This window comes from Puma concolor, chromosome B1 (assembly GCF_028749965.1).
Source record: "Puma concolor isolate L17-30 chromosome B1, mPumCon1.1.hap2, whole genome shotgun sequence".
NCBI classification, from domain to species: domain Eukaryota; kingdom Metazoa; phylum Chordata; class Mammalia; order Carnivora; family Felidae; genus Puma; species Puma concolor.
In genome coordinates, this window is record NC_141670.1 from 201,907,027 (window position 1) to 201,920,053 (window position 13,027).

Sequence of the window (13,027 nt, forward strand, 5' to 3'; positions counted from 1 at the left end):
GTGTGCCAGCTCGAACGGAAAATAAAGCCTAGTGGGGCGTCCAGGACGGACCGAGAGCTCCTCTCCCTCCAAACCTCAGTCCACCTGACTCCACAACTGGCGGCAACGATTTTTCTGACCGTTGGGGCGTTGAGAGGTGACGTGGAGCGGTGTTTACGAGGCGCTCGGGCTGGGCTCGGCACACAGTAGGCGCTCACAAACCACTCCACGGCGCGTCGGGAGCGCCCCTCCCCCGGGATCGCGATTATTTCCCCCGCCGGACCCACCCCGCACTCCGCTCCGCATCCCCCGCCCCCCGGCTGCGCACCTCCGCCCGGCCGGCCGCGCCCCTTCCTCTGGGCGCCCCCCCGCCCCGCCGGGGGCTGCGCTCGCCCCCCGCCCGCCCCGCCCTCTCCGCCCGCCGCGCCGCCTCCCGGTCCCCCCGCCCGCCGCAGCCGGCGAGGGGCGCGGCTCGGCGGCTGGGCGGCCGCGGGGAGCTCCGGGTTTCCGGGCGGGGGTGGAGGGGGCGCTCGCAGGGGAGGGGGCGCGGCGGGCGAGGTCCCGCCCCTGCGCGGCGCTCGGCGCCCCCCCCCCGACCCCTCCCTCCGGCTGGCGCGCGCGGCTGCAGCCTGGGCTGGGCGCTCGCAGCGCGTCCCGCGGCCGGTTCCGCGCTCCCCGCTCCGCGCTCCCCGCTCCGCGCTCCCCGCTCGGCGCCCCGCGCTCCCCGCCGCCCGCTCCCCGCGGCCGGGCATGTAGCGGCGGCCGGCCCCGCGGCGGAATATGGGCGGGAACCACTCCCACAAGCCCCCAGTGTTCGACGAGAATGAGGAAGGTAAGAGGCGAGGGGCGCATCCCTCGGTGCCCCTTCGCGGCGCGGGGTTTTGGGGGGGGGTGTGTGCTCGTCCCGGGGGCCGCTGCCTCCCCCTCCTCCCCTCCCCCCTCCCCCGGGCCCCGCGCGGACGGGGTGTGCAGCCGGGCTTGGGGAGCCGAAGGAGGAGCTGGACGCGGGTCCCGGGGGTGCTCGGCTCCAGCTTCCCAAGCCCAGGTCTCTATCAGAGCCTGAGGCAGAAGGAGGCGGCCTGGGTGTGTGTGTGTGTGTGTCCACGACGCGTTTGGTCCCTGCGCCGGCAGGTTCCACGCTGCTTCCCTCCCTCGCCCAGGACAGCCTAGGGAAACTTTTCTTGCTTAAACTCCGTGATTCCAAAGAAGGCGTCTCGCTCGCGGCAGCCTCCCTGGCGGGGTTGGGGGGGGGGGGGGCGCTGGTAGAGGTTGTCCAGTCTTATCTCAACTCCAGGGCTGGGCTTCCTTGTGGCGCGGGGCCGGAGGGCTCCTGTTTGGAGCCGGCAGAACGCCTGTTTCCAGTGCTGTGTGGTCGTGGGCAAGTTGCTTAACCTCTCTGAAACCTTTGTTTCCTCGCCTGTGAGATGAGAGTGATGTTACCACCTACCATCGTAGGATAGGGGATTGTTTGAAGCTCAGCCAGTGGTCATCCGTGTGCAAAGTGCCTTAGAGATGTAATCAGCACAGTAGGGTTGGTGAGCTGTTAACTCTGCCTTTAAAACCCTGGATGGTTTTCTCCAGGCTTCTCCGTGCCCCAGAAAAGAGCTAGGATGTACAGAGCACATACTATGTGCCAGGCACTGCCCTAGGCTTTTCTGTGGGTTCTCACAGTGTTCACAGCAACCGTATGAGGTAGGTACTTTTGTTGTTCCATTTTGCTCTTGTAGAAAGGGATGTGGTCGGGTTCCTAAGGAGCGGAGCTGGCTTGGGGGGTGGATAGTCTGCCCTGGAGACAAGTGGATCTCATCGACACCCAGGCATAGGCTTGTGGGCACAGATCACGGTTTCTAGAATGGCCAAGGCTATGTGGGTGGTAGTCACATGCTGGTCCAGATAGCCCCTCTCAAAAGGATACGTGAAGACAGTTAACATGAGTTAAGCGGGTCGGGCCTGTTTGGTCCTTTTCTGAAGGAATTCCTAGTTTAGTGGCACTGAATGATCCATGACCATCCGTGGTGATAAGGGCAGGGAGTGGGGCTGGTGTAGGCACTTGGGCACCCAAGGACACCTGAGGCCTTCCCGGTTCTGTAGTCTGGGGCACAGGCAGGCCAGGCATGGACAGAGCAGAGGTAGGCAGGGAGGTGGCGGAGGCCCTTGGGTGTCCCAGGAAGATTCTGGACACCATGCAGCTGACCCTGCGCCCCAGCCAAGTTCACACTGACCCTGAACTTCTCCATGGAAGTCAAAGCATTCTTGACACTGAAAGTGATTTTGACGCTGTAGGAGTACTCTGCTGTGGGGCAGCCTGCTTGGGGTGGCTGTGGGACAGGCCTGTCCCCTTTTCGGAGCACTTTTGTCCTTCGAGATTATATTCGGGGCTGCTCGCATCTGGGAAGATATATACTCATTGACAGGTGGAGAGCGTGACTGGCGTCAGAAACCTTCTATTTGCAACAAGTCAAAGCTCTCCCATCTGTTTTGGTGAAGGGATCTATATTCGTCTGCCCAGGCCTGCCATCACAAAATACCACCGATGCTTAAACAACAGAATTTGTTGGTGCTGGTGGCTTCAGTAACAGAAATTTGTTTTCTCGCTGTCCTAGAGGCCGGAAGTCCAAGATCAAGGTGCTGTCAGGGTTGGTTTCTGGTGAGAGCTCTCCCTGGTGAGAGCTTGCAGATAGATGGCTACCTTCTCCCTGTGGCCTCGCATAGCCTTTCCTCCGTGTGCTTGAGGAGCTAGAGAGAGATCTCTGGTGTCTCCTTCTCTTCTTTTAAGAATGGCAGTCCTGTCAGATCAGGGCTCCGCCTTTATGACCTCACTTAACCTCAGTTATCTCCTTAAAGGTCCTGTTTCCAAAGGTAGTCACACTTGGAGGTTAGAACTTGAACATGAAGTTTGGAAAGGACAACAAATGAGCCCGTACCAGGAGCCTTTCATGAAAGCCATGAACTTCCTACATAGAAGAAAGCGCAAACTTAACACATCAGCTCCAGTTATAGGGGTTCGTGGTTCTGGCCTGGATCAAAGCTTGTACTTTAAGGCTGTACTTTAGGGTTCTTAGCCTGTTTCTGTCTTTTTTTTTTTTTTTTTTGCCTCCCTTATATTGACGTCTGTGTCTGTCCTTTATCCCAGAAAATGTGCTGTATAATATTGATTGGCAAAATAGTTCTATCTGGTGTAACCAACCTTTTGGTTTTCCTGCTGTTGTCATTCCTCGTTCCAGAAGCAGATTGGGCCCAAGGTCGACTGCCTGTTTCAGGGCTTGTTGAGATACAAGGTTAGGACTCTCCTCGTTTTGCCAGCTTGCAGCCCAGTGAAACATTAACTTGTTTGATTTTGCCAATGTATGCCTCAGTTATTTTCCTGTGCAAATAAAGCACTGGTATTTGCCACCGTTTGAGTCAAATTATCCTGGAGGCATTTACTGACCATCTTTTCTGCACCCACCCCTATGATGGGCACCAGGAATATGAAGAAAATGAAGGCAAAATCCTAACCCTCTGGGAGCTTCTAGGGCAAATAAATGGCCAGGACGATGCAGGGAGCTCAGAGAGCTATGGTATCTTAGAAGAGAGTCTTTAACCCTGGGGCAAAGGGGAGAGGCAAAGAAGACTTTCTCCTGTTGAGTCTTGTGAAAATGGTAGGTGTTACCAGTAAGGGTGGGTTGGTGGAGCAGGGAAGGGTGTGTTAGAAGGCTGGAACAGGATGTGCTAAGGCAGAAGGTGAAGAGTAAGCATGGCTCAATGGGGAGGTTGTGGGGCGTGGCTAGTACTCCTGCGGTGTGGCCTGTGAGGCTGGGAGGCACAGGAGATAGGAACCCCGAGTGCTGGACCACCTTTAAAGGGCCAAGTGGCCAACGGCTCGGGCTTGATCATTTAGGCATCTGGAGTCACTGAAGAATTTTAAGCAGGGAGCGACATGGTTCAGTGAATGAGCACGCTGTCCCAAACCAGAGCTGGTGGGTGGTTGACGACAGAAACACCTACCCAGGCGAAGCAAGTCTGGTTTGTAAGTAATTTAATGCTACCCCCTGGCTGAAGCTTTGCCATTGCATAATTGTCCCACGGCTCGCTACATTCTGATGGCAAAAGTTTAACTCGCATCTAGGTAATATTAACGACTGTGACTTACTAATGCCTTGCATGGACTACTTTTCGTACCGAATTGAGAATCCTCACCAACTTGGCCCGGGAGGTCTCAGAATCTGCATTTTACTAGAGAGGTAAGTGAGGAACTCAGGAAAATCCCCTGGCCTGTGTGTGGGGGGCAGCTGGGACTCACACCCAGGTCTATTTACTTCTAGAGTCTGGCACCTGACTGCGTTCCCTGTGCCGCCTGGAGGCCCAGGGGAAACTTGGCTCTCCCAGATACATATGGCCACGCGGAATGAGTCCAGCACTCAGATCAGGCTTTGCGACGGGGCTCTTTGTACAGACGTTGATAGGAAGATAGTAGCAGTATATTCTGACGGTACTTGCTTGTTTACAGTAATCATCTCACGTATCATCTTTGCAAAAAGCATTTGTTGGGCAGTTACGTCACAATACAAATTCTGGGAATGGAAACAAAATCCTCCCCCGTTCCAAATTCATATAAAAATTGCATTCAAGTTGTTTTTCCCCCCTCACTATCCTTATCCACATCTAGACGTTTTTATATAGGAGTGTATCTGCCGCAGAGACCAGGATTTCTGCTTTTTCTCCTAGCCTTGTGTTTAAAGAAGCTTAAATCACAACAGTGTCTTCAAATCGATATTTTAATGGGCTGTGATATCCCACCAAATGGAACTATTATAATTTACTTATGTATTTTCTTTTTGTTAGACAGTGAGGCTACTTTCATTTTTCCCTCTTTATAACCTAGTTCTTGAACATTTTGCACATTTTTTCCTTCTTTTAAATGAATTTCTTAAAATAAAGCATAAGGGGAGAGATTATGGGATCAAAGGGACTGAATACTTTTTGGAACTCCAGAAATGTCAATTATGTTTCTGAAGGGTTTTTATCAATGTGCTATAAATTTATGGCCAGCATTCACATTTGCGGGGTATCGATTTAGCAACCTCATAGCCAGCTCTGGGCATTCTCATTTTAGAATGTCATAAATTAGAAGGTCATTTAAGACTAAGCGTTACTTCGGGGCACCTGGGTGGCTCAGTCGGTTAAATGTCCGACTTCAGCTCAGGTCATGATCTCGTGGTCCGTGGGTTCAAGCCCCGCGTCGGGCTCTGTGCTGACAGCTCAGAGCCTGGACCCTGCTTCGGATTCTGTGTCTCCCTCTGTCTCTGCCCTTTCCCCACTCACACTCTCTCAAAAATGAATCAGTGTAAAAAAAACAATTAAAAATAGTAAGTGTTATTTCTATATTATTGGGTCAGGTAATTTCACATGCAGCTTAGAACGTGAACACATCTTGGTCTAACTAAATACACAGCAAAAGTTGCTCTTTCTTCTGGAAATATTCAGACACCTAAGGCAATTAAATAATCACCCCCTAGAGTTACAGTCATGCTTTAGCTGGAGACACTCTTTTGAACCTGGGATGTCTCAGTCATGTGTGATGCATCAAGTATCTGATGTCTGTGCTGCGGGGTTCACTCGTGAATTTGCCTCAACTTTCTTAGTACTTTAGGCCAACTCCTTCACGTTACAGCTTGGTTTCCATACTTGTAACAACGGTGGCTTGGGTATGAGGTGGAAACCAAAAAGATTCCGAGAAAGTTCAGCATTGCATGCAATGAACTTTGCTCTTCTTTTTTTTTTTTTTTTTTTAATTTTTTTTTTAATTTTTTTTTTTTTCAACGTTTATTTATTTTTGGGACAGAGAGAGACAGAGCATGAACGGGGGAGGGGCAGAGAGAGAGGGAGACACAGAATCGGAAACAGGCTCCAGGCTCCGAGCCATCAGCCCAGAGCCTGACGCGGGGCTCGAACTCACGGACCGCGAGACCGTGACCTGGCTGAAGTCGGAGGCTTAACCGACTGCGCCACCCAGGCGCCCCGAACTTTGCTCTTCTAATTAGAGTCTCTATAGAGGTGGAGGCTAGACAGATGCCATGTAAGGGATGTGGGTTTAGGGGCTCCGTGTTCATACCTGTATCCGGCAGGTGCATATTTAATGCAGGAGTCTAGGATGTAAACCTTAGACTTGAAGGTTTTTAAGATCTGGACCTCACTTGAAAATGTGTTTTGATTTATCTTCTACATGGGGGATTAAGAAAATAGCCATGAACCCGTATGAGGTGGTTTAGTAGAAATGAACATTAGGGTCCATCTCTACCTGACAACACTCATAGAAAATAGGTATGAATTTTATAAGCTTAAAACAGGTGTCAATCATCTCGATAAAGTCAGACGTATGTATGCCAACTATCGTATTTCATTGCTTCTAAGGCATTCGTTTTTCCACGTTTTCAGTCTCTGAAATTGGGGGTGCAGTTTGGCTAACGTGGTATTTGTGATGGAGCGCTAAATTTTTTTTTAACTTTTATTTATTTTTGAGAGAGATAAACAGAGTGCGAGTGGGGGAAGGGCAGAGAGAGGGAGACACAGAATCCAAAGCAGGTTCCAGGTTCTCTTGAGCTGTCAGCCCAGAGCCCAGTGCGGGGCTTGAACCTACGAACTGTGGGATCATGACCTGAGCCAAAGCTGGACGCTTAACCGACTGAGCCAGCCAGGTGCCCCTGTGATGTGACTTTCTTATGTGCATGGGGTCATAGCTGTTCACACTAGTGTGGTACATAATAGGGCTAACCGAGCTTTTTCAAGTGACTGGAAAGATTCACATCGTAGATGAATTGGCCGCATTTCCTTCTTGGTGGCACATAAAACCATGTGTACGTTGAACGTGGATGGCACCTGAGATCGGGTGGAATGTGGCATGGTAGACGAGCCTCCTTCCGTAGTAAATGACAGAAAACCAACACGAGGTCCTTTGAAGGGAATGGATCGGCTCTGGTCACTTGTCACCACCTCCATCACTACCATCTGGTCCAAGCCTTGGGCTGGCCTATTACAAGAGCCTCCCTCACTGGTCTCCTTGCTTTCGCTCCTGCCCCCCTGAACATCACCTCAGTGCAGCACCAGAGTGGTCCCATATAAGTGGGCGTGGGGTGCATCGGACCCTGCTCAGCCCCCTCTCCTTCTGCCTCAGCAGCAAGGAGAAGCAGGAGGTCTTACAGATGCCCATCAGGCCCGGCCTCTCTGACCCCATCTCCCTCCTTTCTCCAGCCCACTTGCCTCCCTGCCGCCCCTTGGATGCACGGGCGCCCTCCTGTCTCTATTCTGTCTTCACACAAATGTCACCTCCCAGTAAGGCTGTCACGGACCACCCTGCTTACGATGGCACTCCCAACCCACCTCCTGGCCTTGCCTTGCTTCACGGCAATTTGTCATCATCTGCCGTACAGTTTATTTTACTTACTTCCTTAGGTATAGTCTGTCTTCCTCCGTGTGGTCACAAGCCCCCTGAAGGTAGGGACGTGATGGGATTTATTCACTGCTGTGTGCCCAGGACCTAAAAGGGCATCTGATACACAGCAGGTGCTCAATACATTCTTGAAGGATGGATGAATGAAGGTGTGCATCTCATGGCGGAACCAGGTGCTCAGCGGATGTCGTCAGGGCTCTGGATCCTTGGATTCTCTGCTCTCTTCTGCATGGCTTTGGGCCGGCTCTCTCATCATGGGGGCCCTACCACCTCTGGGCTCGGAGCCTCACGGAAGAGGGAGCATCTCTTTTCACAGCTGTTGCGGAACAAAATCCCAGGGTTCATTCTGACCTGTTGTGGTTAAGTCCTGAGCATTCTGGAACGAATCACTGTGACCGGGGAGAATGAGGCTCCACGTGGCCAGACTGGGTTACGTGTCCAACCTCAGGGCAGGCGTTGGTAGCACTTGGGGCATCTGGGTTACGAAAGTATGTGAAGGATTTTCCCAAGCATTGCCGGCTATCAGCAGGAGCAGAAGGGCAGCTGGACGAGGGGCAGGCAGGTGAAATGGCCAGAAGCACCTGTTATTAGCGTGTTCTTTGAAACAGGTGTGGGACCCTCTGGCTCATCTCATTTAGTCGTCTGTCTGATCCCATGAGACCTTCCGACGAGCAGCAAGCACTTCTTTTTCCCCTTTGTGCCTGCAAGGCTGAGGACAGGGCCAGTGAAGGCGCATAACAGCTATTTGTTGAGTGAAAGGTGGAAGGTAGAGGGAGGGGAGATGGCTTTCTCACAACATGCGCTGGGGTGAAGAGGGTGTTAAGACGGAGACAGGGTTTCTGGTGAGTCTTGAGGGAAGGGTTTAAATGCCTTGAGAGAAAAAGGATCTGTATTTTAGGAGGAGCAAACAGCATAAGCTAGCACTGAGCTTAGGCATCTTCCTGAGAGAATTGGGAGGAACAAAATATTCTTAGCAGTGCTCAGTTGTCTAAAATCTGGGCTCGGAACAATCGCAGATGGAAATGGAGAAAATGTTCCAGAAGGAGCAGCGAGGCTAGAGGATCGCGACACCCTGGAGGAGTATTCTCGTACAGAAAGCAACGGGGCTTCCTCTCCCTTGTGGCATATCTGGGAGTTCCTCGGGACCGAGCCCTTGGACCTCTTCCTTAGCCCCTTGTCCTGTCTCCCTGCTGATCTTGTCGTCGCCCGCATGCCTCGTATCAGTCACCCCGTATCATTCCAGGTACAGTCAGGAGTTTTCAGAAAGGAAGAATGTACTACAAAGGATGGCCATCTAGTAAAAAGGCTAACTACGAGAAGCAGTCAGAGAGGACTCTGGGAGTCCGGAAGTAGCAAGTTCAGCAGGACGGCTGCTCCCTGCGGGGCTGAGGGTGAGGGAACAGGGAAGGCACTGGAATCCCAGAAGCCTTGTCTGGACAGGCTGTGTTTCCATCTTTGGAGAGGGCCCGGGGGCCAGAGGAACGGGCAGCCTACTGGGGGGCAGAGGACCTTTGCGGAGGGTGCAGCTCATCCTTGAGGGCCACCGAGGGGAGGGCCGCCAGGCCCCCTGCACGCTGGCCTGCCAGTTGCCAGGTGTGGACAGTGGCTGCAACAAGCAAGGAAGCCCCGCCCCCTGTTCCGGTCGGGCAGTGCCTCTCGTGCGCCCTCTGTTGGCGGTTCCTGGCGCGAAGCACCGCCCCCGCGTCACAAAGCAGTGGATTTGGAGCCGAGAGACAGTACATTAATAACTGGTATGCATTTCTTTTTTTTAACGTTAACTCAGTAATTTATTTCCTTCATTCATATTTCTCCTCTGGGCTCCAAGTCTGTGTTTCTATGTAATCCCACTTGGATGTCTGGAAAGAATTAATGCCTTAGATTCAAAATAGCCTCAGTCGAACTCACGTGCTTCCGGAGTTTCCCGGTTTACCGTGTAGCGTTATTATCTAGCCGGTTGCAGAGGCCAAAATATCTTGGCTTGTCCTTGACTCTTCCACCCGCCTTATCCCCCCCGCACGTCCAGTTAGGCACCTGGCCGTGTCGATTTTACCTCCCGAATATCTCCCAAATCTGCCCCAGCTTTCCAGCTGCACCCCTGCCACTTCCCACTCAGACATCGCCCCTCATCGGGCCCCCATGCCGCCTCCTAATCTACCTCTTGCCTTTCAGCACATCTTCTACCAGCTTCCATGACCTAGAGCTGCGACTTCAGGTCCCAGCTATGACGGTCAGCCCTCTTTAGTGGCTTCCACTGCTCTCACGGTCCAGACTCAGACTGTAATGTGGTCTCCGAGGCCCTGTGGGGGCCCGAACCTGCGTACCTCTCCCATCGCGTCGTGCGCTTGCGTTCTCCCTCACTGCAGGAGTTAAATCGCTTCGCACCCTTAAAGGTCTCAGCCCCAAACCTGGCACGTGGTTACTTTGTTTTTTTAATTTTTATTTCTTACGTGAAACTCATCGTCAAATTGGTTTCCATACGACACCCCGTGCTTATCCCAACAGGTGCCCTCCTCAACGCCCCTCACCCATTTTGCCCTCTCCACCTCCCATCAGCCCTCAGTTTATTCTCAGTATTTTAAGAGTCTCTTATGGTTTGCTTACTTCCCTCTCTGCAAGGTTCCCCCCCCCCCCCCCCCCCCCCCCCCCCCCGGTCTTCTGTTAAGTTTCTCAGGACTGTGCAGATTGCTACTTTTCTTCTGCTTGTAGTCAGTGTTGTTGTTTACACTCCTGGGCCATAGGGCATCCTTTCAGTCTGATAAGTTTCACTGCCACTCCTGCCCCAGGGCCTTACCACGTGCTGTTCTCTCTGCCTGAAATGCTCCCCCAGTCCCCCAGCCCCCCCCCCCCTTGGCTTGGTTATCTTCCACTCAGTCCTTCTTCAAGGTTCTTTATCTGATTTCCCACGGGGGGGGGGGGGTCACAACCCCCCTCAAATTACCGCATGCTCCTTTCTGGCATTTGCCACAGTTGTAATTCTACCTTCATTCCTGTGAATACTTCACTAGTGTCTGTCCCCCCCCCCCCCCCCCGCCCCCCCGTGGGACCGGAGTCTCCATGAGCACAGGGCCTGTGGCTCTTGTAGTGTCTGGTCCAGGTCCCACCGCTTTACGAAAGGTCTGTCCTCAGAGCTGCTTGTCCCTGAGCAGTTTTTAGAAAACACAAAGAGAAATCACTGTTGTAACTTAGGAAAGGCAACAGGTTCCCTCCTGGTATGTGAAGAACAACGCTGTAGGAGAGGGATGGTTGGCTCCGTTTCATCCCTGGGGATGTTGTGGTTTGGAGAGGTTAACTCAGTGCCTTATGTGCTAACATAAGGGCTTGGTCTCACTTCTTTCTGTGTCACTGGAAAGCTGTTTCCCTGATACCAGACTTCCCCCAACTCGATCATTTGCATCCCACTCGTGGAATTATTTAATTTTTTTAACGTTGATTTATTTTTGAGAGCGAGAGAGAGACAGAGTGCGAGTGGGGCTGGGCAGAGAGAGAGACGCACAGAATCCAGAACAGGCTCCAGGCCCCAAGCTGCTGGCACTGAGCTACCAGCACAGGTGGAGACTCGGGGCTCCAACCCACGGACTGTGAGATCGTGACCGGAGCCGAAGTCGGACGCTTAACCGACGGAGCCACCCGGGCGCCCCAGCTGGGGAATTATTTTTTACCATGGCCGTATCGAACCGTACCGTCAGTGTGGAGCCCGACGCTGTGGGGGCTCGAACCCACGAATCGTGAGATCATGACCCGAGCTGAAACCCAAGAGTCGGATGCCTAACGGCTGAGCCACCGAGGCGCCCCATACTATCTTCTGTCTTGACTGGTTTTACATTAACAGAACCTTTTGCGCAGGAACTTTATGTTTCTAGCTTACATTGCAAACGGATTAAAACTTCTATAAATAGGAAGCAAGATAGAGTGGTGGATATAAAACAGTGATGCTCAGAGTAGCAAGACACGCGTACCTTTTGTAGATCCTTAGCTTGTGACTTGCTCGCTGGAATTTAAAAAAGTTTTTAAAAATTCTTATTTATTTTTGAAGGGGAGAGAGAGAGAGAGAGAGAGAGAGAGAGAGAGACAGAGCATGAGCGGGGGAGGGGCAGAGAGAGCGGGAGACACAATCCGAAGCAGGCTCCATCCAGGCCCCGAGCTGTCAGCACAGAGCCCGACGCGGGGCTCGAACTCGTGGACCGAGAGATCCTGACCTGAGCTGAAGTCGGATGCTTAACCCACTGAGCCACCCAGGCGCCCCTCTGTGGATTTTTCTAATGGATTTTTAGCGGACGGGTTTTCAGCGGTGCCGGACGGCGGCTCTGTGGAGGCAGGGCCTGCCCGGCTCAGGTGCTGGCCGGTTCGTGGGAAGGTTACGTCAGGCCCCCGAGGACAGATGAGCACCACAGTCTGGCCGTCAGGCTGAAGCTCCAGCCTGATGCTCTCTCTCTCCGTCAGTTCTCTCCTCTAGAGTCATGCCCCAGCTTCCAGCCCAGCGCAGAGATGGGGCGTGGGCCTCTGGGCTTGTGTGTGTGTTTCTGGGATACACCAGGCCCCCTGCGTGGCTCCATCGTGGAGTCTTCCAGCAGGGACACCCCTGGCCTAGCATGGTGGTTAAGAGCACAGACCCAGGGTCAGCCTCCTTGGAGCCTTGAGCGGCGCTGCTACCTACGGGCTGAGTGACCTTGGGTAAGTTTCTTTTCCTCCCGGTTGGTTTCCTCGTCTATCAGATGGGGATTAAATGAGCCTTGCTCCATAAATTGTTTTGAAGGGTAAATGAGTTACTCTGTGTGAAATGCGTACGACGTCGTCTGGCAGATAATAAGTGCCGTATAAAATTTACTAAAGAAGGTTACACTCCGTGACCGAGGAAAGTCACTACCCAGAGGTTTAAAAGCAGGGATCGGGGTGGGGGGGGGCACACGGGTTGAGACCCCGAGTTTCCTGGGTATTGTCTGGGTGACTGCGGGCCGGGGACTTCACCTCTCTAAGCCTCAGTTTCCTCCTCTCGAGAATGGGGCTGCAACGTGGGGTTGCCATGGGAATGGCGTGAGGTGATGTCAGCACCGGGCAGTATAAGATAGGACGAGTCTGCGGAGGGAAGTCAGGTGAGAGCTGCTGCTTCCTGAGCCCGAAGGAGGCGGTGACTTCATCCCTGCTGGCTGTCCGTGCCTGCTGTCAGGACCCTCCTTCTCATTTCCATTCTCCTAGGAAACAGCCCATTCCGACAGCCTCTGCCCTCAAAGCTCCCTTGCCCGAGTCCTTATTACATCTGTCAGGAAGGGCCAGGCCTGTTTTCAGAAGCCTGACTCTGGCAAGTCGTGTGGAACAGCGACCGCGGACCAGGCCCCTCTTGCTGGCGGTCAGGGCCACTGTTGTGGGTCAAGCCGCCTTTCAAGTCTTCTGTTGGTTAAATCCCTACAGAGGGCTTGGGGGCTGGAGTGGGGTTTTAGGGAGATTAGACCTTGGGCCCCTGCCTGGTAGAAAACGTCCATCCTCTTAGGGGAAAGAAGAAAAGATTTCCGGAGGCCTTAGTGGCGTGGGTTGAATGGAGTCCCGCAAAATGAGTAAACTGAAGCCCCCACTATCTCAGAACGTGACCTCATTTGGACGCGGAGATGCGATTAAGTTAAGACG

At 53.1% G+C, this 13,027-nt stretch overlaps 1 protein-coding gene across 5 annotated transcripts in view; it reads left to right on the plus strand.

Annotated features, from left to right (window-relative positions):
• Positions 1–598: 598 nt before the first annotated feature.
• The window catches only part of STK32B (serine/threonine kinase 32B), a 393,997-nt gene continuing 381,568 nt past the window's right edge, over positions 599–13,027 (plus strand). Inside the window, exon 1 of one of the 5 annotated variants that reach the window (XM_086705468.1) lies at positions 599–811. In XM_086705468.1, the coding sequence (XP_086561594.1) occupies positions 760–811 (52 nt within the window). In that variant the 5' untranslated portion in view covers positions 599–759. Of the gene's footprint in view, positions 812–3,919; positions 4,203–9,043; positions 9,160–13,027 lie in introns of those variants that run through there. The other 4 variants (XM_086705467.1, XM_086705469.1, XM_086705470.1 and 1 more) reach the window with 4 other exon arrangements.